Raw genomic sequence first — 25,240 nt, 5'->3', positions numbered from 1 at the left:
AGCAATTACAATTTGCAATAAAAATACTAAGCCAAATCTTTTTTTCTAACAGGAACAATGCTAGCTTTAAAACGACTGAAGTTTGCACACCAATTGTGAACAGAGTAGGTGTATCATAACTTAGCTTAAATTAAAGTGGAAGATGGTAAAAACTAGATGCTTTTAACTTTGAATTGCACAAGGAAAATATCAGGGGGGAACAAAATTCAGAGCCATCCTTATTACTTTAAAAAATACTAGATTATTCTTATATTAAAAACATTAAATGAATCAAAGCCAGACAGTACTAAATTTTTACACAAACTTCTTTCGTATTTCAACGTTGTTTATTGAGGAGTGAATGAGACTACTGCCAGACATGCCAATGACACTTCACATTCAAGGGCTGGAAGCTGAAAAGCTTTCCAAACTGAGTCACTGCATAAGCCTTTTGGGGAAAAGAATCGAAAGTGACATAAAATAACATCTTCATGCTTGCTGTTTTTGTCTTCAGCTTTTTTTCAATTTTTGGATCTACTAGTTTGCTGGGTAAAAGGCTTCTTTCTACTATACAGAAAGACTCACATTCCAATTAATAGAATTAACACTAGATGTACAGCAACTTGTTTTAACACACAGCTAACGCTGAGGAACTGATCTTAAAGCTGTTTTTGTCTTACCTCTCCTTATATCTAGTGAGAAAACTTAATTTTATTTCCCTATCACCTTCACATGGGTGGGTTATACCAATAGAAAAATACTCTTCAGTGCTACTGCAGGGCTCATGGGACTTCCTCAGTGGTGTGGGAGAAATCCATTTAAACACCATCCTGAAACCCAGGGCTTCTCTTCCTGCTGTTGTGGCTTTGCAGAAGAATGGCCTACACACAACTCTACCGTTCTCTTTTGCTCAAAAACAAAACAAAGAAACCTAAACAAAAGGGTAAACGTTTATTTGGAGTGAGTTCTCTGGTGGTGATATTAAGGCCCTTCAGGCAGAGTTCAGGAGCGCCTGTACGGCTGCCTGCTGCTCGGGACTAAGCTGCGCTACGCATTCAGTCCACAGTCCTCCAGACGTCTAGGGAAAGAACATTGTCACACATTTAGATTCGGCGAAAATGGTCACTGGGAAGTATTTTAATAATCATCATTAGGTAGACTGAAATAATGCCAAAATACCTTCTTTCCAGTAGATTAGCCACATGAACATCATTGCAAAAGCAAGAAATCTTTTCATTTCTATAAAGTTTATTTCATTTACAGTAAGTTTTCTCATTTTTGCATTGATAAAGCTACACTTTAGCTTTAGGTGACACATTCAAGTAATCTATACACATGAATTTAGGTAGGAAAAGTCATTGGTAGCTGACAGTTTTATTACTATTAAAATCTCATCTTTTTTTCTTCACAGATATGCAGAAAAACTTCTACATAATGAGTATGTGTTAGTCTCAGATTTAAGACAAAGGTTTTAGTTTTAATAAATAATGAGAATATATGGGTAGATTATAATAAGTATAATCCATTTGAGGCTTGATGACAAGAGAATATAAAAATGAAATTTCCTTAGCTAGTTGGATTTCTATTTCCTTCCTCTAATAGAGAAGAATATGAAAAAAAAAGCCAAAACCAAGTAACGTTTTTAGTTCTTCTTCCCCAGTTTAACCAAACCAGCTTACCTGTACTTGGCGAACTACATTAGCCAGACGTTTGGCACAGGGATCTTCATGTTTAATTGCCTCATGCATTTCTCCTTCTGCAATTATACTGAATATTTTGGGCAGATTGGTATTGTTAGGGCCAAGAACGATTGGGTGATTGCTGAAAAAAGAAAGAGAAGAAAACCACTGTAAATGAAAATTATAATAGGAAATCACTCAAGCACTCATACTTTTCTACACCTTTCCCCCAACACTGAATTTTGTTATTAGGTCTTTATACAATGATTATGCACTCACTAAAATCAACTGCCTTTGAATTCAGTAGGAGGAAAACCAGCTTATTTTACTTATTAGCTTTTCAGTTTCTTCCCATGTAAATTTTATATATATACATATATATATATATACACATATGTTAAAAAAACCCCAAGATATTACTAAGAACAGTTCCTTAACACAAATTTTATTTAGACACTGCAAAATGGTTTCTAAAATAAATCTGAAGTTCAAAAAGATAATACAGGCATTCTAAATGTAAGCCGGGAAATAAGCTCCAGTCAAGTTTGATGGAAAGAAACCTAACAGTGAATCTAATTAGAATTCCAGTCTTTTTCATTAAGAAAATTCCAGAGTAGTCATTTCCAAGGGAGAAGATTAAATAGCATGATGGAGAACTGGTCACTTCAGAGGCAGGAGCAGGTAAGGAGTCTCCAGGATGGCTGTTACGTTCCTTAATGATGATGTCCTCCCTGTGAAGACTCCCAGTATTTGTGTGAACAAGAACTTAAACAGGCATGAAGGAATATAGCCATTGGCCTGTTTCTACAAACTCCAGGAGATGAGTGGTTGTAGCCCTTGGATTTATTTATGAACTAAAAGGAGTAATTAATAGTGCCAGAGCCCGGATCCAGTACCTAGGGGAACTTGGACTTAGAAAAACAGACCACCAATGAACACGCCTTTGATTTGATAGCTTCTATAACCTCCAAGGTTGTTGCAATTCTTAGCTATACTCACAGGCACAAAATAACACTATTAATGACAGAGGTCTGGGGCCAGATCCTGACTGCCTGTCTGGTATATTTCCCTTATACCACTGATTTTTTAATCCAAAGAAAAACACTAGTATTTCAGAGGGTCAAATAATAGTACTAACAATGTTCTTTGATCCCGTTCTACTAATGAATGGTATGTCAATTATACCTCAGTAAAGCTAGTGAGTGAATGGATGAATGGATGAATGAATGAGTGGGGTGGGAGACAGAACAGAACCTTCCTTGAACATCACATTCTATAATGATCTGTTGAACTGAGTTCCATAAAGAATAACTCAAAACTAGATGTGCTTATACGGCACTCTTAACTGTGATACGGCTTCTTAGCCTGATTTATAAAGACGGCATTATTATAACCTACACACCTGGAAGCTGTGCACAGGAAGCACTGCGTCACGTGAAGGGAAGGAAATAAGGCCTAACCTGCCCCATTTCTTACCTTTCAATCAGGTCGCAAAGATAGTTGAAAGTCTGAACAGCTTCTTCTTTATCCTCATGTAGTGGAAGCCAAGACAGCCAATGTGGGAGGACTTCTTCAACGTTCACACAATCAGGCTTGAACTTCATAATTTTCCCTACTGCCGAGATGCAGTTCTCCGTAGCATTGATATTTTCTTTGGTCTTAGAATTAGCAGACTGAATAACTCTTACCAGTAGTGGAAGTGCTTCTAAAAAAGCATTTGAAAAAAAGTCATTTAAAGTCTCACATTTTCATGCAAATGCCCATAAATATTTCTTATCTTTGGTCCAGTTATGAATTATAGTGAGGCAATGTTCAAGTGTAAGAAATGTCTGTTTTTGTGACTGCAGAGCCAGCCACGGGGAAAGGGAGGCGCCCTGGCGTGCTCAGAGCACCTGCACTCCACTCGTCTACCGGCCCCAGTAGGTCAGCAGCCTCCAGATTCACCCTCCTCATCACCTCGCTGTACTGCAGCTTCTGAAAGCCGCCCCGCTATATTCCTGCGCTGAACTTACAGGGACCCCAATAGGTTTTGAAAGTACACCCTCCAAGCCCCAGATGGACTGCATCCTGGGACTGGGGCGAGGAGGCTCTGGCTCCACCCAGGTCTCACTTCCATTTCTATGAGAACGAGGGTGGTGAACTCCTAAGTGCTACAGTGAGGTGTCTGAAAAAGGAAAAGAGAATGAAGCAGTGTATGTTTGCGGGGGCGGGCGGTGTGCGGGGGGGAAGCAAGGCAGGGATAACAGGGATGCCTGGGATGAGATGCACATAACGTAACAAACAAAAGTACCTGTACAAAAAGGACGATAGTTGTCTCCGCCGTACTGTGCCATGACTCCCAGGCCATATGCAGCTGCTTGCCTGACTTCTGGGCTGCTGTCACATGTGTATTGGAGCATTGGCCTTATGAAATATTCTGCATATTTAAATGAGGCTGGACTACAGTGTTCTATGACATCATCAAAGATGCACAAGCCCCACTGTCTATCTGGCCACGGTCTATGTAGACACTACAAAAGAGATACTCTTTTAAGCTTTGACTATTCAGATGAATGTGGTGCTGGAGTTTTTATGGCCAGCCACTTTGACAGACATTACTGTGGCAAATGTTGTCTGACCTATTGTTTCAACAAACCAGAAGACAAGTAACTGTGTATTAGTTAATAAAAGACATGAACTAATGGAACAACAACAAAAAAGATCATAAAGAAACACTTATTCACTATAGGCTGTCATCTTACATGGATATTCCTGATATAGGTAATGAAAAACAACATAGCAACAATCAGTTCTTGTGAATAACAACCCTCAAATTACCACATAGATTTAATAAAGTATAGGTTTAAAAGACTTGGGTGATTTGTTACAGAATTCCACAATCTGACATTACCAAGTATCAGGAAGAACTGACAGCAGCAGCTATGTATATACATTTACTTTACAAAAAAGGTAACAGCAATGCTATATTTAAAAAACACAACAACAGTAAAAGCTGCAAAGATTTAACTTTATAGTACTGATTCAACAGGATGTCATATGTGCCTAAATCATTTAAAAAAAGATACTGCAGTACTAAATCTCATAAAACACAAAATTGAAAGCCAAAAAAACCCATAAATATCTGATGATTGCTTATAATTTATAATACATTTTTAAAATTGAACATATAAGGCTATCATCCAGAATCTATGATTGCTGGTGGTATATAATAAGGATCAAAACGGAATTTTCTAGGGTCTACTGAAAAACAAAAACTTGCAACCATTTTGTTTCCATTTGTTAATTCAGCAGGGTATAGATAATCTGAAATAATAATAAATCAGTTCTATGCCTTCAGACTGTATTATAAATTAACTGAACTATGGAAAACCTAATCAGTAAACTTCAAGCATATACTGATGGAGAAAATATCCAGGGCAATGCAATAAACTTGGTAAATTAAAGAGGTACAGTGGAAACCATGATTTCTACGATCCATTCTGACTTGAAAGTGTAAGTTTTCAAATGCTGTAAGGAAAGATTTCCAGGTCAACTATCTAAAATAATTGTCAGAAAGAGGTAACACTTACAATTAGGTTGACAATTAACGGAAGCAGCTGTTCAAACCATGGTAACACTTTTTCCTTGTAGCTACTGAATATTGAGTGTAAAATGTCTGACACTTTGGTCAGAATATAAACATCATTATCATCCTAAAAAAAACAAACACATACATACCCATATGTATTTAAAAAGTATCCCCACTATTATTAACAGTAACATTTATTATAAAAAACATAAGAAAAGTACAAAATTAAATTTCTCTTCATTTTCTTAAGGGCATAGCAAGAGTCCAGAGACTGAGGTTACCCCAGTGACGTCTCTTGTCTGGCTATGGAAAGAAAGGAAGGAGTGTGGTAAGTATTGCACTTATTGCAAATACTTTTCTTGGAATATATTTAAAATATATGGTTGAAAAATTAAACCAAATCTCAAAGATCTGAAACAAGAGTGATTTTACTTTACTATTTTTTTGTCTTCTGCAAGAATGTTTCTGGTTTTGGAGCAGGATGGTGGGGCCAGTTATTTACATCCCTGGGAGCAATGTGTGCGTCAGCATGTGAGCACCCTGCAGAGGACTGGGATGACCTGCGCATGTCAGCACCGGTCCCCCAGACGGCCACATGCCACATGACAGACCCTAAACACACAGCTGAAATATGTTTGATGGCATCAAGTGGTTTGATGGTGACAGAACTGAGTAACAATGTGAAGAATTATGTCAACCACTGCATGTATATTATTTATGGGGAAATGTGCACAATTCTGTGGTCCAGTGGAGGGACAGCTGGTGTTACAGAAAGATCTGGCCTTAAGCATGAGATTGTCAACAGTGAGGCTGTAGGCAGTCATTTAACATCTGAGTTTGAGTTCACTATCTTTAAAATGGTGAAAGCACCACCAAATATACATGATTGTTGTGAGAGTGTAGAAGAAAAAACGAGGTGAACTCCCAAGTGCTTTCATATGTGAGGTCATTGCAACAAAATGCACACAAAGCATCCAAAACACAAATCAGCTAATTTCAAATTACTTATTCTCTAAATTAATAAATGAAATACATGTCAGATTTTTCTACTAAAGATTAATAAGAAGTACATCTTATGAGAAGTCAGATGAATCAGAAACTTAAGCATTATCTTCCAGATGCAAATGGTCGTGTAAATTAAGTTCTAAATGGAATAATTTACCTCATCTTGTAGTGATTCTTCCACCTGTTCATCATAGTCTTCATCTTGTCTTTTAACTAAAACACACCCAAATAAATGTCTTTAAATGGTCGCCAAAATGGTCAAGGATTACATTCAGAAATAAAAGCATGGAAAACTTACCTTGCCGCAATTCTTGATTTTTAAAATGTTCTTCAAGTTTAGCTTTCAATATACCTCCCAACTCTTCAAAGTGTTCATTATTAAGGCATCCATCTCCCATGACTTCAATGCACTAAAACGAGGTTGAGGAAAGAAAGCAACTCATAAGGTTTAAGTGTTTTTGGAGTCAAAAGTTAAACTCCATTAAGAATCAGATGGAGGGACTTCCCTGGTGGCACAGTGGTTAAGAATCCACCTGCCAATACAGGGGACCGGGTTCAAGCCCTGGTCTGGGAAGATCCCACATGCCACGGAGCAACTAAGCCCATGTGCCACCACTACTGAGCCTGCGCTCTAGAGCCCGCGAGCCACAGCTACTGAAGCCCGTGCGCCTAGAGCCCGTGCTCCGCAACAAGAGAAGCCACCACAATGAGAAGCCCGTGCACCGCAATGAAGAGTAGTCCCCACTCGCCGCAACTAGAGAAAGCCTGTGCGCAGCAACAATGACCCAACGCAGCCAAAAATAAATAAATAAAATAAATTAAAAAAAAAAAAATCAGATGGTGGCGTGAGAAAAATTAACATAACTCAGTACCCTGGAAAATTAATGATTAAATGAGTAAATCCACTTGGTTTGTATTTGCTACCATACCACTATTTTAAAGAGAAGAATTTAAAAAATATTTTTCCTTTAAACATGTCCTGAGCACGTCTTACGTGCCAGGAATTATGGTGGATGCTGCGGATTCAAAGATGGAAAAGACCAGCTTCTAAGGAGCTCAGTTACCACATGCATACTCTGTACAAAGATGGCACTGGAGAAAGGCTACGCTTGTGTTACAGGCGGAGGGAATGATACAGGCAAAGACATGGAAGCATGCGTTCTTTGGAAAAATAAAAGAAAATCTGAACTTCAGGAGTGTAAATGGGGACAAATAAAGAATTTTTAAACCAAACTGCGGAGCAAGCTATGGAGCTGTGAGCAATGGAGATGACCAAGAATATGGGAAGGGGAGTGACTCAAAGAGCAAGTTAATGCTTGAGGAAAGGCGAATGAACTATGAGGAAAAGAAGGAATGGCTTCCGGAATAGACCAAGTGAAGCTATTTCAATAGCAAAAAGAAGAGATACGGCAAAAACAGAAGGGAATTTAGGGGAGAGAGAAGAGGACAGAAACTAGACATGACTTGGATGATGACAGCCAAGTTTCTACCAGGTAATGATGATGGAAACTAATGAAGACCAGAATACAAGAAGAGCTACTCTCGAAAAGAAAGAAAAACAAAAAGAGTGAAAGCACCAAAATATTAAACATTTTTGGTAGAAAAAGAAAATTTTCTGTTACAGCATAAAAAAAAATCCCCCCATTTATTTAGCAAGACTAATAAATGGACACACAATCTTATACATATTCTTGAAGAGGAAAATATTTACCTTTGCAAAAGAGTGCATTATTTCTGAGAGGACATCTGAATCTGGTTCTGTGCCAATGGCCTTGATTAGAGCGTCACACATAAAATGCCACATCTGTGTGAGATACTCAGGACCACGAACTCTTGCACATTCCAGGAGAAGAGGCATGGATTCTGCTGCTGCCACTCGAACACGTTTTATTGTTAAGGAAACGTACTCACTATCCTTAGATTACATTTAGTGTAATCACTATCCTCAAGACTGTGGAGTGCTAGGCAACTTCTGTTCATCTAAGACTGCTCTCCAAGAGCTTGTGTTAAATATAACCTGTGTATAAAAACAGAAGTCTCCCTGTCCCCAAGACATACCTCCTGTCTTTCCGTCACCTACAATGTAACAGGAATGAAGGCTCAAATGTAACCCCTAAACATAAAAATGACTGAGGAAGGACCTGGGACTCTCACAGTATGTCTCAGAACGTACCTATCCCCAAATTTGAGGTAATGCATGTTTCTAACAAATGCAACTGAAGCAATGACTTTACTAAAGAAAACTACTGAGGATCTCTTCCTGAATCAGCCTCTTCAGTTTTCGATAAAGATGAGTTGCCTCTCCCTATCTAACACCATTTCTAAAATAAGGTCTTGAGACTTCCTCTTAAAAGTAATTCTGCTCTGTCTTCAGGCATTATGGGAAGTCTGCTGGGCAAAAGCCATCTTCTGTAAAGGATGCCGCTGCAGGATACTGCATGAAGAACTACAACAAAGGGGCTCTGGAGCCAGACAGATCTGGGTTTGGGTCCAGGCTCTACCATTCCATTGGGCTGTCATTTTTTTTAACCCATTTACGAAAGTGTGTGTGTGCGCACGAAATGGCATAAAAACCTACCTATACATATTAATTACAACCACCATTACATTGAGGAGGAAAACTTTCACACAGATTTACCAAGAGACATTTCTCCCCAGAGGTATTATCCACATTTGAAATGAGCTATATAGAAAGTTAAGTGCTATATAGAAAGTTAAGTACTATAAGTTGGTCTCTAACTTGTTAAAAGGTCTTGCTTAACATCACCAAAAGATAATCGGGAAAAGCAGCAATTATACACAACCATAAACATTTGCTAATAAAATAACAATCCTTAAAGCTCTTCGGTGCTCCACAGAGAACTGTCAACTACAGGATAGGTGACATTTTCTTTTTCATGTTTTCGGCACAAGTGAAACAAAGGCACTTGCAAAGAACCAAGTTTATAACCTGAAACCACTGTCAGTGCAAACAGAATATTGGTGATGTACGCTTACTTTGGTTAGCACAAAGTCTAATACTTCAACAGCCTACAATTTAAGTAAATCTAGAAATGTTTTCTGTTCAAAAATTATAGGATATCATCATGGAAATAAAATTTCAGTAGAGGGACCATGAGTTTCACAACCTGTTCCGTGTACTCCACAAAGCCTTCTTTTAATTCCTTAGCATAGCAAACCTGAAACCAAAGTGTTTGAAGAGAAAACAAGACCCATGTTAATTTTGATGTATTAATATTTATTAACAAACTGCAAAACCATGAGGACCACAGAATGTTATATCCTAACTAGAGCTAACTACATTTAGAGCTGTATGCAGGAGTGTGAAATTAGTCTTTTAACTAAAGGGAATTGTAAAATGGGAAAGGACCATGAAACGACTGTAGTATATATTGTCATTCGAAGGGGGGAATACTTCATATTCTTATTTTGTGGGGGGGAAAATTTAGCAAAAGTTTCAGCACTCTGAAAATACTTCAAACAAAAGATGCCACTTAATTAAGGCAACCTAAAATTAAAAAAAAAACCAAAACCTGAAAATGTAATCACAGCACATCACTTCTGTAAATCTGCAGCAAACAGGCTTATGCTATTCTGAATTTTAAAAAAATCACTTCAACAGTGAAACAGAAAAAATTGTCTTAAAATAATTGTTTCTTTATTATCTTTCACTACATGAAAAGAGTTGGTAATTCTGTAGATGTTACATTTATATTTGTTCTCAAGTTGAGCGATACTACAGAAAATCCAAATTGTTTATAAATTATAGGCAATTAAGTACTGATAAGAATAAGTTCAAGAAATATGTTTAAATTAATTAGAAAACACAATACTTTACTAATACAAAATAAAATTTAAGCCATTAACTTTTATTTAGGCTTACTTAACTGCTAGATTTGTAATATACCATACTCTCTTTTTAAAATACTTTTTTATTGAAGTTTAGTTGATTTACAATGTTACCAAAATCTCTTAATTCTATTTGTAAAAAAAAAAAAACAAAAAACTCTCGCTATCTACAACACATGTTCATGAAGGTTTAAAAAAGGAAACTCAAAGAGAACATACATAGACCCCATAATACCACACAAAATAATCACTGTAAACATTTTGATTTTCCTACCATGTCTATCTTTTTTAATACAATGAAATCATACCAACTTTATCTTTAATACTGTGAGCAGATTTCTGTTCATTCAAAAATATTCCTTAGCCACTACTATACACTAAACACAAAGCAGGCAAAAATCCTTCCCCCTCAGGTAGCTTTGTAATGGCTGTGTAATACTCCAGGGCACAGTAATTACTGATCATCTTCCTAACAATAGTTATTTGGGCTATTCATTTCTGTTGTTGTTGTTATTAAAAACAGCACTGGTAATGAAAGGTTTTATCCACGTTTCTTTAGGATGGAAATCCATAAGTGGAAATGTTGGGTCTAAAGGTTTCTATATTTTATTTATTAAAGAATACATTCCTGGCTCTTCAAAATAACTTCTTCAGCATCCATGAAAAGCACTCCTATGAAATATATATACGTAATATACATAAGTATATACATAATGAAATATATACATATACATTATATTTATTCATTATGAGAAGCTGTAAAACAAAGTTCAGTAAACATTATAATTACCAGCATCTGACAAGCAGTTGACTTTTCTTCCAGTCCTGCAGTTTTAATACCAAAACTTTGCTGATCTCCAAGGTTCACAAATTCCCAACCATCATCATCACTCATGTTCTCCATGTCTTGGGCTAGTAACAAAGAAGCAAGCAAATTCATGTTAAAAATGATAACAAAGAGGAATTCTACAACTGCCATGTCCTCATGAAGACACCTACTATCTAAAAGGGCTACTTCAGGCTTAATTGAAGCCGTCTTCATTAAAGGTCCCATAACCACTGGAAGGTACTGCTGAAATTCTTTTCCAAGGATTTTGCACATTCTGGCCCATGCTGAGATCATGTAAGAGATCTGGGGAGAAAAATTAAAAATTAAATTAAAACTGATTTTTAATAAAAAATGGATAAATAAGACATAAAGAAAGCCCCTTCCCCGTTTCATGGAAACAATGTTTTTACATTCATGGCTCTTTAAGCAATAAGTGCATTTTCTAAGGTCACATACTTAAAATGTTCAGAAACTATGGAAAATCACTGTGAACTTCTACACTAGGATACAGACAACAGCTGAGGCAAAAGAGACCAGGACTCTGTCTTATTTTTTCCTACTTTCAAGAACTATGTATTTCAAAATACATAGTTTTCTCTAACAGCATCTGAATCATGTAACAAAGCCCACTTAAACATATCAACCCTTAAGCACTAATTTTCTTGAAGGCAGGAACTTACCTGACTTGGCCTACTGCCTAAAGTTCCATTCATTAAACACTAAATACCCCTTTCTCCTAGCTGTTTAAGTTTTCTGTGTAAGGGGTTGTCCACATTTAAGACACCTCTTCTACTACTACTGTGTTTACAAAGACTTAATCTACCTACAGAGAATCTGGTTCTAATTCATCCCCATGGCCCCCAAAGTGATTTTTACCCTCCGGCATCCATCTATATATTTGTCTATTTCACATGCCTACATGTGCAAACGCACTCCCCACTCCTAATTTAAAAAAAACAAAACAAAAGAGAACAAATTTTTAAGTGCTTGGAAAAAGCATTTTGAAGTATGGCAGACATTACAGGGTGGCTGTGCAAAGCTAAAATTTAAGGCAACGATTAGGGATTGAATGCTCATGGTACAGTAGACACTGTGACTATCATTAAGGTCGCGACAGACACTCACGACGTTCTTACTACAGGGTCCTCAGTACCCACCACCGAGACTGGTACCAGCCGTGAACTACGCGCAGAAGTTAGCCAGGCTGAGGTGGGAGGGTTCTTTCTAAGCTCAACGAGGGCTTGTTCACAGGCAGAGAAAAGAGCATGACATGCTCTAAAACTGCTGGGTTTCCGTATTTCTTTCGCTTTTGACAGGGGAGGGAAGTCATCTGGCATGCAAAGGGCCAGGAGACATCCACATGGTGATGTCTAGTAAGGGGCTGGACAAATGAACCCTGAATTCAGCGACAGACGTGAAGTCACAACCATACGAAGGAAAACCGAAGCCGTGCCTATGGATGACGCTGCTCAAGGAGAGTGAAGAGGTCAGAGAGGCTGGCACGACAGAACCCCAATGGAACCAAAAACTAGTCAGAAGAGGAGCAGCCTGGAATGGACCGAGGAAAAAACGGTGTGCCAAGTAGAAGGAAAACCAGAAGACTGTCTCTGAAACCACGGGTTGATATTATCGCCGGAAACCTATTACCGGATTTCTTTTTTTTAATACATTTAACCCTGAGCTATCGACCGAAAGGATGCAGGTGCATGTGAGGGCTGCTTCACCTGAGGGTCATCGTCTTCCATATCACTGAAGTCTGTCTGCGTCTTCAGTAACAGCTGCATCACATCTGATGCATCTTGCATGAACTGGAAGGAAATATTTAGGGAAAAAAGACACTAATATTACTCATGTATATCACATCAGAGAGGCACTACTGCTACCCAATTTTTGTTTCTTGTGTAATAATAAAACTTTCCCCCCCAATCTATTACATTTCCCACACGGGTTATAACACCTCAGATAAAAGTATTATATTGAAAATTTTTCATCTATATTGCAATGGACTTAGTGCTTTTTCTAGAAAAATACGTTTTCCAGGGAAGGTCAAAATGAATTGCAGTATAAAGACGGTTCTAGTGGCATCAAGTTTTGGTCCATGGCTTATGTATTTCCAGCAGTAAAAAGATAATCCAAATCCAGAAAGACAATTTTGGGTTGCTCCATAGAACTATATGATTTTCATTTAACTCTCTGCATAGTCTGGCAATCTCCACTGTATAAACTGTTTCAAAAACAGTTTGAAAGCCAAAACGCAGAGAACAGAACATAAAAATGTTTTATTGGTTAGTTTCTCAGTGTCTCCCAGAAAACAGTTTATAAGATAATAATGCTGGTTTTGGAGGAAATCAGACAGAAAGGTTCTATATTGAAAGCTCTGAGAATCAGAACATGAGGGGCTGATGACAGAGGAGCTTCTTTTGAATAAGCTTTGACAGGCCTGAGATGTTAGCTAGGAAGAAAAACGCACTGGCCAATCGTCCTTGCTAATTATTTTCTGAAGAACTATATGCATATAAATTTCTCTTGGGACACTCAATGCTTTTTGGATTAACAGAAAAGCAACTGGAATGTTCCCAAGCACATGTTCAAGTGGGTGAAACTAAACATATGGGTCTTGAATTCCACAAGCCTCCATAGAGACAGACTGTACCCATAAGAGAAGGTTTCAAGAGCTTAACTGAGTTAAGAAGAAACCTTAATATTAGCGATGAAAAAATGAAGGCAACAATTTATTTATATATAAAATTAAAGTTAATATGAGAGTAAGATGATGGAAAAAAACAAGTATCCAGAAAACCATTTATCAGAAGGAAAAAACCCTCTGGTACCCTCAATACCTCCGCAGCCAAATTCAAACAAAAAATTCGACGTACTACAAATCACGTACTTTTTCCTTCCCAACAGCCAGACCAATGAGGCTGATGCATTCAATAGTTTTTCCTCTGAGAAGCCTGAGTTCCTTTTGAACTGCATTCTCAACAATGTGCTTCAGTGATGGCATAAATAAGTCATAGTAGGGGACAAATTTTTCTTCTGCAGTATCTGCAACTGATGCGATAGACGTCACAACTTGTTCCAAAACTAACTTGGTGCCTTTCTGAATCAACTAGAAGGAAGACACACAACATCAATCACACAAATGAGAACATGGAAGAAACACTCCCTGAAAGTTCCCGAGGGCTTTTCTGAAACCGCAAGCTGAGCCCACCCTCCGGCAGCCACACTGGAGACTGTAGGTCTTAAAGCAAATGTAAGAACCAAGCCAAACTATTTATATTTATGTGTGATGTTCTCTCCTTAACACAGCGCTCCTGAACTACTCCAGATGCTCCTCATGCCGCTCGTCAACCACAGCCACTCTCGGCAGAGCTCTTTCTCCTTGTACCACAGGCCCCAACACACCTTTAAAAGGTCAACTTACTCCCTTCTTTTGCATCTCAGCATCTGCTCTGTGTTTAATGTCATGGCTGGCCTCTGATCTCACTGGAATGCCTTTCTTCCTTGGCTACTCTCTCTTTGCATTGCTCTTGCTCACATACTTTACCCTCCGCCCCAGCCCATCTTAGCAACTCCTTCCTTCAGTCTGTATCTCACATACTGGACCCATGAGGGGAGGGGGGATTATACAGAGCCACCCTTCACACTTCAGCCCTTTACCCAAATCTACTAGTAATGTCACATCTGATCCATCAATTCCTGATTTAACTAACCTAACCGATCTGCCTTCAACTTGTCTACCTCTGTCTGTTTTCAGATACACACATGTTCCTGTATCATGTTCTTAGTTTGCTGTCATTGGACACTGAGCACCCATCCTCTGCTTTAAACCCCCTTCTTTGCCTTCTGAGACATTATTTCCTCTCTTCCTCCCTGTTCTCCTTTAGACCAGTGCTAGGCACACTGTGGTTTACCAACTGTTACCAGTTCATCATGAACTAAAGTATAGAAACTGAGTATTAATATAGTGATTTGACAGTAACTTTATGTCTGCTGAATTTAATAGTTAAACGGCTTTTATTTTGTATGTCCTTTTTATTCATTTCACTTTAGAGTAGAAATTTATTTTCATTATATTTGACAACAAACTGGGCTTCAATCTTTGCCTTTCTTACCTGAATCTTCTCTCTCTCATGATGCTACACTGACATTATTCACTTGTTTTTAGGTTGCCTCTTACTTAAGCTGAAACTATAAACTGTCTTCTATTTGGATGGCCAGGCCTTATTTTAAGAATTCAACATATTTAAAACAAAAAGGATATTCTTTTTTACACGTTCTCTATTTCTCTCACCCAGGTTAGGAGAGTGGTCAACACTTTTTGCTTCTTTCTCTTTCATCTTTTTAAATTCAAACTGGCAGAAAGAAACTGCTAATGCTTCCTGAGAAGCATCTTTCAGAATCACTTTTCCTTCCAATTTCCACTATTACCACCCAAACTCACCGAACAATAATCGTATGATGGTCTTGCTTTAAACCTTCCCCATTTATGTTTATGCCTCATGTTGCTACTGTGCTTATTTCCTACAATCACGTTTTCATGGTTTCTTGCAGCAATTAATTTATGTAATTCCAAATTTACATAAATAATTTACAGAGTTCAAAAATAACTCTGGCTTGTTTTCCAGGCAATTCACATGCTGCTTTTACCTAACCTTTAGTCCATATCTTTCCCAAGTCTAATACTGAGCGGCCCATTCTCTGGTCAAGCCTGAATTATACTACTTAGAACAGCCTGCAATGTCTTCCTCCTAACTTTCTATTCTTTATGGCCATTCTGAAAACTCCCTCTTTCTCCAGGTCTTACCTATCAAATTAAATTAATCTTTATAAATAGGGAGCTTAAAGATCTCGAAACTTACCTCTTGAAGTTTAAGGACCATGATGGAATGCAGATGTTTCACTAAATTATCTAAATATGGAATAAGTAGTGACTTGGGACAGTCTTCGGTGAAGTTAATGAGAGCGGCAGCGGCATGGGCCTGCACACGCTGATTGCCCTGGTCTTCCATGGTCTGCAGCAGAGCTGCAATCACCTGTGAAATGAAGTCACACACACAGACATTTTCAAATGCCATCCCTCTTCTTAGAGTTTGAGTGTCTGCAGACTCATTACTTACCTTCTCATGGAATTTCTTTTGGAAACCAGGTGCAAAATCTGTAGCCATCTGTCCCACGGCATTACAGGCTGCATACCTCACTCTGGGATGCTGGAACAGGTGCCTTTGTATTAGTAAAGGCAATAGGGTCCCATGTGAAACTAAGGCAATAATTATGAATCAAATATTTACTGGTACTTACAGGATCTTGAAGAAAAAGCAAAACAAAATTTACTATCTCATTTAGAATTCCTTCCATTTGCTGGTGGCATCCTTCCCCGATGGCAGATAAGGCCATTAATCCTGCATGCCGATACTTCCAGTCAGCTACAGAACAGAATTACACAGGAAGGAACAGCAATTAGACACTACAAACATGTCATTCTGGTAGTCAGAAGTATAAGGAAGTTCTCCTTATTTGGAAAAGAGTAACAAAATACTTTTATACATGTTTATTAACCAGAAAAATAGAAAAAGTGCCTGACTGGATTACTTCATTGTCACAGTGGTTATGTCACACAAGCATTTCTACTCTGAAAGTTAAAAGGCAATATGGTGGGTAGAGGGAGGGATAAATTGGGAGATTGGGATTGACACTACTATATATGAAATAGATAACCAATGAGAACGTACTGTATATGTATAGCACAGGGAACTCTGCTCAACACTCTGTAATGACCTATATGGGAAAATAATCTAAAAAAAAGTAGATATATGTGTATGTGTAACTGAGTCACTTTGCTGTACACCTGAAACTAACACAACATTGTAAATCAACTATACTCCAATAAAAAAAAAATGCTCTCACCATATTATAAAGGGGAGCAAATGTTCAGATCAAAAAAAACAAAAACAAAAAACCCAAAACAAAAGCACCCTGGGATCCTCAGTGTAAAAGGATCCTGAGAATGAAAGTTTGAGAACTGCTGGTATAAGGGTTAACTAAGTTGTAGAAAAATCTTGAATTAGACATTAGACTTAATTTTTCCCTTTCCTTTGGGGAGCCCAAAACCCATGTAAAGATGAAGTCTGGGCTACCCTGGTGGCACAGTGGTTGAGAATCTGCCTGCCAATGCAGGGGACACGGGTTCGAGCCCTGGTCTGGGAAGATCCCACATGCCGCGGAGCAACTGGGCCCGTGAGCCACAACTACTGAGCCTGCGCGTCTGGAGCCTGTGCTCTGCAACAAGAGAGGCCGTGATAATGAGAGGCCCGCGCACCGTGATGAAGAGCAGCCCCCACTTGCCACAACTAGAGAAAGCCCTCACACAGAAACGAAGACCCAGCACAGCCAAAAATAAATAAATAAAACAAAAAAAACTCTGCTTGAGCAAAACCAAACTACTTCTCTCTAAAAAAAAAAAAAAAAAAAAATGAAGTCTGTTGTAACTAATTCCTCTGAAAAATTGCCAATTTTTCCTGTTAAACATTAAAACTTTATTATTATTATTTATAACATTATTACATATATGCTTTAACTGTATTTCAATTACTCAATATACCATTAAGCCAAATTTCTCAACTGAGGAATAATAATTCTAAGAAACCAATATCTGATACTAATCTTTGCATACTGGACACATTATTTTAAAGAGGAGTAAATAGACTTATTGTCGTGATCATTTTGCAACGTATACAAATACTGAATCATTACGCTACACATCTGAAACCAATATAATGTTATGTCAGTTATAACTCAGTTAAAAAACACACAAGGGGCTTCTCTGGTGGTGCAGTGGTTAAGACTGCACGCTTCCAATGCAGGGGGTCTGGGTTCCTGGTCAGGGAACTAGGTCTCACCTGCATGCCACAACTAAGAGTTTGCATGCCACAACTAAGGAGCCTGCCGGCCACGACTAAGGAACCAGCAAGCTGCAACTAAGACTCGGTGCAAACAAACAAATAAATTAATTAAATTAAAAAAACACAAAAAAATAAATAGTAAAGAAAAAAATTTTTAATGCATAAATATTGAAATAGAAAGATGTCTATATTTAGTTCAGACATTTTAAAGTTATGTCTCATACATTCTCAATGTGCAGAGTTCCTAGAAGTATGTTCAGCAAATGCGATGGTACTGGGATTTGAAAATGGTTTTCCTCCTTTGAATTTTAAGATTAAAAAAAAAATTGGGGGCTTCCCTGGTGGCGTAGTGGTTAAGAATCCACCTGCCAAGACCTAAATGTAAGGCCAGACACCATCAAACTCTTAGAGGAAAACATAGGCAGAACACTCTGACATAAATCACAGCAAGATCCTTTTTGACCCACCTCCTACAGAAATGGAAATAAAAACAAAAATAAACAAATGGGACCTAATGAAACTTAAAAGCTTTTGCACAGCAAAGGAAACCATAAACAAGATGAAAAGACAACCCTCAGAATGGGAGAAAATATTTGCAAATGAAGCAACTGACAAAGGATTAATCTCCAAAACATACAAGCAACTCATGCAGCTCAATATCAAAAAAACAAACAACCCAATCCAAAAATGGGCAGAAGACCTAAATAGACATTTCTCCAAAGAAGATATACAGATTGCCAACAAACACATGAAAGAATGCTCAACATCATTAATCATTAGAGCAATGCAAATCAAAACTACAATGAGATATCATCTCACACCGGTCAGAATGGCCATTATCAAAAAATCTACAAACAGTAAATGCTGGAGAGGGTGTGGAGAAAAGGGAACCCTCTTGCACTGTTGGTGGGAATGTAAATTGATACAGCCACTATGGAGAACAGTATGGAGGTTCCTTAAAAAACTAAAAATAGAACTACCATATGACCCAGCAATTCCACTACTGGGCATATACCCAGAGAAAACCATAATTCAAAAAGAGTCATGTACCAAAATGTTCATTGCAGCTCTGTTTACAATAGCCAGGACATGGAAGCAACCTAAGCCTCCATCGACAGATGAATGGATAAAGAAGATGTGGCACATATATACAACGGAATATTACTCAGCCATAAAAAGGAACGAAACTGAGTTATTTGTAGTGAGGTGGATGGACCTAGAGACTGTCATACAGAGTGAAGTAAGTCAGAAAGAGAAAAACAAATACTGTATGCTAACACATATATATGGAATCTAAAAAAAAAAAAAAAAAAAAGAAAATGGTCAGAAGAACCTAGGGGCAAGACGGGAATAAAGATGCAGACCTACTAGAGAATGGACTTGAGGATACGGGGAGGGGGAAGGGTAAGCTGGGACAAAGTGAGAGAGTGGCATGGACATATATACACTACCAAATGTAAAACAGATAGCTAGTGGGAAGCAGCCGCATAGCACAGGGAGATCAGCTCGGTGCTTTGTGACCCTCTAGAGGGGTGGGATAGGGAGGAGGGAGGGAGATGCAAGAGGGAAGAGATATGGGGACATATGTATATGTATAACTGATTCACTTTGTTATAAAGCAGAAACTGACACACCATGGTAAAGCAATTATATTCTAATAAAGATGTTAAAAAAAAAAAAAAAAAGAATCTGCCTGCCAATGCAGGGGACACCGGTTCGAGCCCTGGTCCTGGAAGATCCCACATGTCGCGGAGCAACTAAACCCATGCGCCACAACTACTGAGCCCGCGCTCTGGAGGCCGTGAACCACAACTACCGAGCCCGCGCACCTAGAGCCTTGGCTCCACAACAAGAGAAGTCACTGCAACAAGAAGCCCACATACCACGACGACGAGTAGCCCCCGCTCACCACAACTAGAGAAAGCCCGTGTGCAGCAACGAAGACCCAATGCAGCCAAAAATAAATAAATAAAATAAATAAAAAATTGGTGTTTACTATTTAAAGAAAAAATAAAACTATTTTTAAAATAAAGTGGGGTATATAGTTAGTTACTAGAAAATATGCATCGTTTTAAAGCCCTTTTCATATGAAGTATTAAATACACCTTTGGATCCTAACTCCAAACCTGGGTGTAGGGCAAGCATCACTTTCCTATTTTTTTTTTTTTTTTAACAGACAAGGAAACAAAGGTCCAGACTTGCTCAAAGCCATACATTTAACAGCAACAAATCTTTATTAAGAGTTCATTGCCATACATGTGAAGGCTTCTGCAGCCAGCTAGTTATGTTGTAGCAGGAACTTAAATTCTTTAACTACAAATCACAAGCAGTTCCACAACATATTTGAAGAATGGCATTAAGCAGTGGTGAAACACTGATAGCTGGGTGACCGTGTGTAACCTTTCATGTCTCTGGGCTTTACTTTCTTCATCTTAAAAATGGAAAAGCTAGATTCTTTCTAGTAGCTTTTATAGGTTGAGCAACCTGTGATGTTGACTGTCTCTATCCATTTGGGGAAAAACCCCTCAAAATTTAGGGAGTAAAAACAGGAAAAACTATTATTCCAGGCCCAGATGTAAAATGACATCATTAAAAAGGGATAATGGTTTTGGACCACGGCTTCTTAGGATAAATAAGAATCTTACAGGATAAGGAGGACCTAGGTAAAGGCTAAGGGCTGGAGTTCTCAAAAATTCACTTTCATGTGAAGCTGGTATTCTGTGATTCCAGTTCACTACTTTAAGATCCCAAATCAATGGTTTGACCCTCAAGTCTGTCTCTTGTAATACATGCTATAGATACACATGCTCATACATGTAAGCCAGGATTTCTGCAGAAGAGTGTATGCAGTAGCATTATTTGTTATGAACAGAACTATTACGGTTTAATGGGGAATTGTGGAATGCTAGGTGGCTGTTAAACGAAAGGGAAGCCATCGTGTGGTGATATGATACACTGTGGAGCGGAAGCATGGGATCTGTATGCTATACTCACGTTAAACACAACTGCACATGTGCGTAAACGAGGTCAGAGACTCAAGTCTCAGAGGACTATTAACAGTGGCCACCCCTGAATCTAAGTTAAGGGACTTTCAGTTCATACACTTCTGTATCTGAATTTTTAAAAAAACGTCAAGCACATTAACTTTGTAATTAAAAGGACAAAAACAACAACTTTTGTTACTGATACAAATTACAGGTACAAGGCTAACAAATGACCAAATATTTGCTAGGAATATAAAAGGAGAAATATAGAAGTAGCTTCTCCTCTAGAAGTAGGTATTTTTAAAAAAATAAAAGATATTAGATGAAGGAAGACTGTGAATCAAATACATGCATACTTCATAAACATTCAAATAATGGCGTTTTATTTAAATTCAAATTTAGATATTTCTGGCTAGGGAGTAAATCTGTCAATTTTCCTTAGAATTTTTAATTTTTTCCCATATACTGAAGCCCATTCTGGGGAAGGAGAATTGAATAATATTTGCAGTATTGAGGAAAAAATATTCTTTACTGTAAGACTGAGTGGTTCTAAAGATGACTGAATAGGATTCTATCAATATGAGAATTAGGTTAAACATAGAATATAAAAAGGCAAAGACTGACTTTTAGACACAGTCTAAGCATTTGTTAGAGTTTAAGATTTGGAAAGCCACACTCCACAATTCTAGCATTTGAAAGAGATAACAGCTTACGATTCTGAAGCATCTGCATAATATGTTCCTTGATCATTGGCAGGACGAGCTTTCCACCAAGTCCACAAGCCATTCGGTCTAAAGCACTCTCACCAGCAACCGCATTGCTACACACAAACAAAATGATGTAATCACGACATAAGCAAAATACACGAGAATAGGACACTGCACGGATATATTTCTAAACATGTTATTAAACTGAGACTGAAGAATTAATTCAAGTGGTCTTTCTAATATATGTAGTGAAGTTGTGGGTTAAAAACCCTAGAGTTTAAAAAAGAGGGGGGATAAAATTTTTATCATGCCTCATTGTGGTTTAAAAGTCTTATGTCTGAATCTGATCTTTCAAGCCTTCTCCTACTCTCCCCCCACACACCACTCACTGGTTAAAACTTAGTTTCTGACACTTTCAAGACTCAGAGGGGTAAGCAGAGTGTTTAGGAGAGCTTTGTGTATCTCATTTCCTGGAAATATATTCTTCAAACCTATCAGTGGGGAGAACATAGAAAACTGAAAAAGGTACTGAGCCGGTATGTGATTTTTTCCTCACTGTGAGCTTATTCATCTTTAAGGGGTGCAATTTGCATTGCAAAAAACTATGCATTGGTGAAAGTCAATTCTAGTTTTTCTCCCTGAAAACTGAAGAAAAATTTGGGCATAAAAGCCTTTGCACATTTATTCTGTTTTAGAACTGCAAGATCAGCAATGAGTTTGTCATGTGCATAATCTTTAACTGTTCTGTGTGAAGGCAAGACGAGAAAGATGAAACTATGACCTTCAGAACAGGTTCTTAGACTTAAACTGATCTTGAAAATATATTTACGCCCTATTTACTCACAGATAAAATCTTATTCACCCAGTCCAGAAAAAAAATAGCTTCATAACCATATAAATTTAAGTGCCTTTTACAGGGCAAATTAAGCCAGGTAACAGCACGTAACAGTAACTGAACCAGGGCAAGAAAACCTGATTGGAGCCCAGTCTTCTCTTCAGCCCTATTTGATGATTTCCAGTCAAGGATTATTTTCATACTTCTAAAGAGTATTTAGGCCAAAAGTCAGTCATTTTTAATGACAGGATTAAGTTTCAAAAAGACACCATATATTCTGTAAATCGAATGTCTAATTCTATCTAATATCTGTTATAGTAGCTTACACCAACTACCAGTCTTTCGGGGAAATAATTTCAGTTCTTTTTAAGAAAAGGAGGTAAGGCAGTATGATGCACTGGGAAGAGTAAGAGAAATGGTATTAAGCCCAGTCTACTAACTGGCTATACAACCCTGGACAAATCACTCAATCCTCCCTCTCCATTTCTGCATCTATAATGTGATACTATACCCTTTAGGACCACTGAAAGAATCAAATTAAAATAGCTGCTCTGAAGTGCTATGTTTCATATATGTAAGGAGCCATTATCACTACTTCACAGTGAATATAAATTCTGATTGACTTTTCCATAGGAATCTGTATTCATGGGTACCTACTAAGTTGAAACAAGTAAAATAGTAATTTCAGTGTTACTATCACCCAGTGTATAAATCTCACCATTATTGCCTCCTCTCTATCCTAAACATAAATTGCATTATTTGGGGAAAATACAGGGGATTTGCTGAAACAACTATTCTAAGTTAAGGTCTATGCATATAAAGGCATTTATCACAATAAAGCTTCTTTATATATATTTTAGAAGATACTAGTAAAAAATTCTTGAAGAAAATTTAGAGTAAAACAGGGTAATAAAGATAGCTACTTTATTAAAGATAAGTATTTACAAAATTTGGTACAGAAAAACACACAACAGAGAAAGCCTAAATGTCCCATATTCCAAACTTAAAAGTTTAACTTCAGATTTACGGAATACAGTGTGGGGAAGAGATAGGCCTTGTAATCCTAAGCTCTCACTGCCACCTGACCTTGCTCTATCCTGTCAAGGAACCTTCACGGTGTTTGGTCTGTGTGATTACCTGTCAAAATCATCATCTTCTAGTTCATCCGCATTTGCCCAGTCCTCATCCTCTTCAAGGTCAACCATCATGGCTAACATCTGAGGAACTAAAGAAAATAAGTATTTCATACCCGAAGACTGTCTCTTTAATTCTGTCAATATCACCATGTACTAACAATTTTAAGAAGTAAAAAACAAAGGATTTGCTTTGCCTCTAAGAGTAAAACAAAAAAATTATTTGCCTGTTCTCCCCAAATCTGGTTTGTTACATTTTTACCTTTTTTAGCACACTGGCTTTAGATCTTGTTCTTTTTAAGAAGTAACATTAAGGATAAAAGTCAAATATTCCAAATCCTATTACATCCTCTTCCTCCCTCACCAGAAGCAATCACCATAATAAAATCAATGTTTCTCATTACCAAACTGTTTTTACAATTGGACTATATAGTTTTCTCTATGTATAATGCATAGTATTATTCCAAGATTTTACTTTTACATAATAAATGGTATCACTATATATATCCTTTGGCAATTTGCTTTTTTCTCAACACACATGGATTTCATTTGCATTACTTCATAGCATTTCATTATATAAACACACTATCCTGTTGGTGAACATTTTAGTTGTTCCTAATTTTTTTCCTATTACAAAATTTGCTTTGATGAGATTCTTATACATATCTCCTTGACATGTGTGAGTTCAGGGCACGAAATTGTTACAAGTATCTTTAATATTACTAAAACCCACTGAACTGCTCTCCATAGTGGCGGCATAAACTTGATTCCTATGGGAAGTTCAAAAGGAGGCCTGTCTGTATATTGCACAAGGTGTGAAGTGCTCCTGTGAGTTCTCTATGCTCCACACCCTTCATCGACACATGATATAGTCAAACTTTCCGACAATTGGTATTTGACAATTGCATTTGTATTTATGGAGACTGAGCAGTGTTTAATAGCTATTTCAGATTCCTCTATTGCGAACTTCCTGTTCCCAGCTTCAATTTTCTGGACACCAAAACTTTGTTGATTGTGTGCAATGAACTACTTTTTCTCAGTCTGTGGCTTATCTTTTAATTTCACTTATGATGTATTTGGATGGTCAAAAAATTGTTCTAGTACAAATTTAGTAATGTTTGCACCTATGGTTTCTGACTCAGTCTTAAAAAAAAAATCACTTTCTACTATTAAAAGCTTTACTTATAAAATGTATCTATTATTTCACGTTTAATCAACCGAAAATTGGGTTTCATAGGCTATTTGAAGTTGGGATATGTTTTTCCCATAGAAATAACCAGTTGTGCCAATGACCTTTGATGAATTATCTTTTTAAGTCCATTCTGTCTCCATGTGAGTGGATCTGCTCCTGGACCCTTTCATCCTATCCAACTCATCTATTACCTGCACCATCAACAAACTCTAAATCTTCATAGCTGATAGGCAAGATCTGTACTTTATTCATCAAAATTGTCTTGGCTACTCCAGGCCCTATGTTCTTCCACACGAATTTTAGAATCAATCTTATCATGACCAACTCTATTGTGATTCTGGCTAAAATTATATTGAATTTTTAGGTTACTTTGAGGAGTACTGATATTTGCTTCTCCTATTAGTCTTTCAATGCGTCATCCAATTTTCCCCATAGAGGTCCTGTACATCTTTCGGTTTACTTCCAGGTATTATAAGTCATGCCTGCTATTCTGAGGTTTCAGGGTGCTGCTGCATGGCCATCATGTTGGGTCCATGCAGTTAAGAATGTAAAAGTGCATTTCCCCAGATTCACCTGAG

The 25,240-nt window shown here is 37.6% G+C and overlaps 1 protein-coding gene across 1 annotated transcript in view; it reads right to left on the bottom strand.

Annotated features, from left to right (window-relative positions):
* Positions 1 to 304: 304 nt before the first annotated feature.
* The window catches only part of IPO5 (importin 5), a 40,254-nt gene continuing 15,318 nt past the window's right edge, over positions 305 to 25,240 (bottom strand). The window contains exons 9-26 of the mRNA XM_068526473.1: positions 23,475 to 23,562; positions 21,509 to 21,615; positions 16,211 to 16,335; positions 16,030 to 16,119; positions 15,772 to 15,945; positions 13,800 to 14,018; positions 12,634 to 12,717; positions 11,080 to 11,212; positions 10,871 to 10,992; positions 9,314 to 9,410; positions 7,943 to 8,115; positions 6,530 to 6,641; positions 6,389 to 6,444; positions 5,228 to 5,350; positions 3,949 to 4,168; positions 3,135 to 3,363; positions 1,659 to 1,800; positions 305 to 1,057 (exon numbers count right to left, since the gene is read on the bottom strand). Coding sequence (XP_068382574.1) covers positions 971 to 1,057; positions 1,659 to 1,800; positions 3,135 to 3,363; positions 3,949 to 4,168; positions 5,228 to 5,350; positions 6,389 to 6,444; positions 6,530 to 6,641; positions 7,943 to 8,115; positions 9,314 to 9,410; positions 10,871 to 10,992; positions 11,080 to 11,212; positions 12,634 to 12,717; positions 13,800 to 14,018; positions 15,772 to 15,945; positions 16,030 to 16,119; positions 16,211 to 16,335; positions 21,509 to 21,615; positions 23,475 to 23,562 — 2,381 coding nt within the window. The 3' untranslated portion in view covers positions 305 to 970. The remainder of the gene's footprint in view (positions 1,058 to 1,658; positions 1,801 to 3,134; positions 3,364 to 3,948; positions 4,169 to 5,227; positions 5,351 to 6,388; positions 6,445 to 6,529; positions 6,642 to 7,942; positions 8,116 to 9,313; positions 9,411 to 10,870; positions 10,993 to 11,079; positions 11,213 to 12,633; positions 12,718 to 13,799; positions 14,019 to 15,771; positions 15,946 to 16,029; positions 16,120 to 16,210; positions 16,336 to 21,508; positions 21,616 to 23,474; positions 23,563 to 25,240) is intronic.

This window comes from Eschrichtius robustus, chromosome 18 (assembly GCF_028021215.1).
Source record: "Eschrichtius robustus isolate mEscRob2 chromosome 18, mEscRob2.pri, whole genome shotgun sequence".
Taxonomy (NCBI): domain Eukaryota; kingdom Metazoa; phylum Chordata; class Mammalia; order Artiodactyla; family Eschrichtiidae; genus Eschrichtius; species Eschrichtius robustus.
This window is presented reverse-complemented; position numbering and strand designations above follow the sequence as displayed.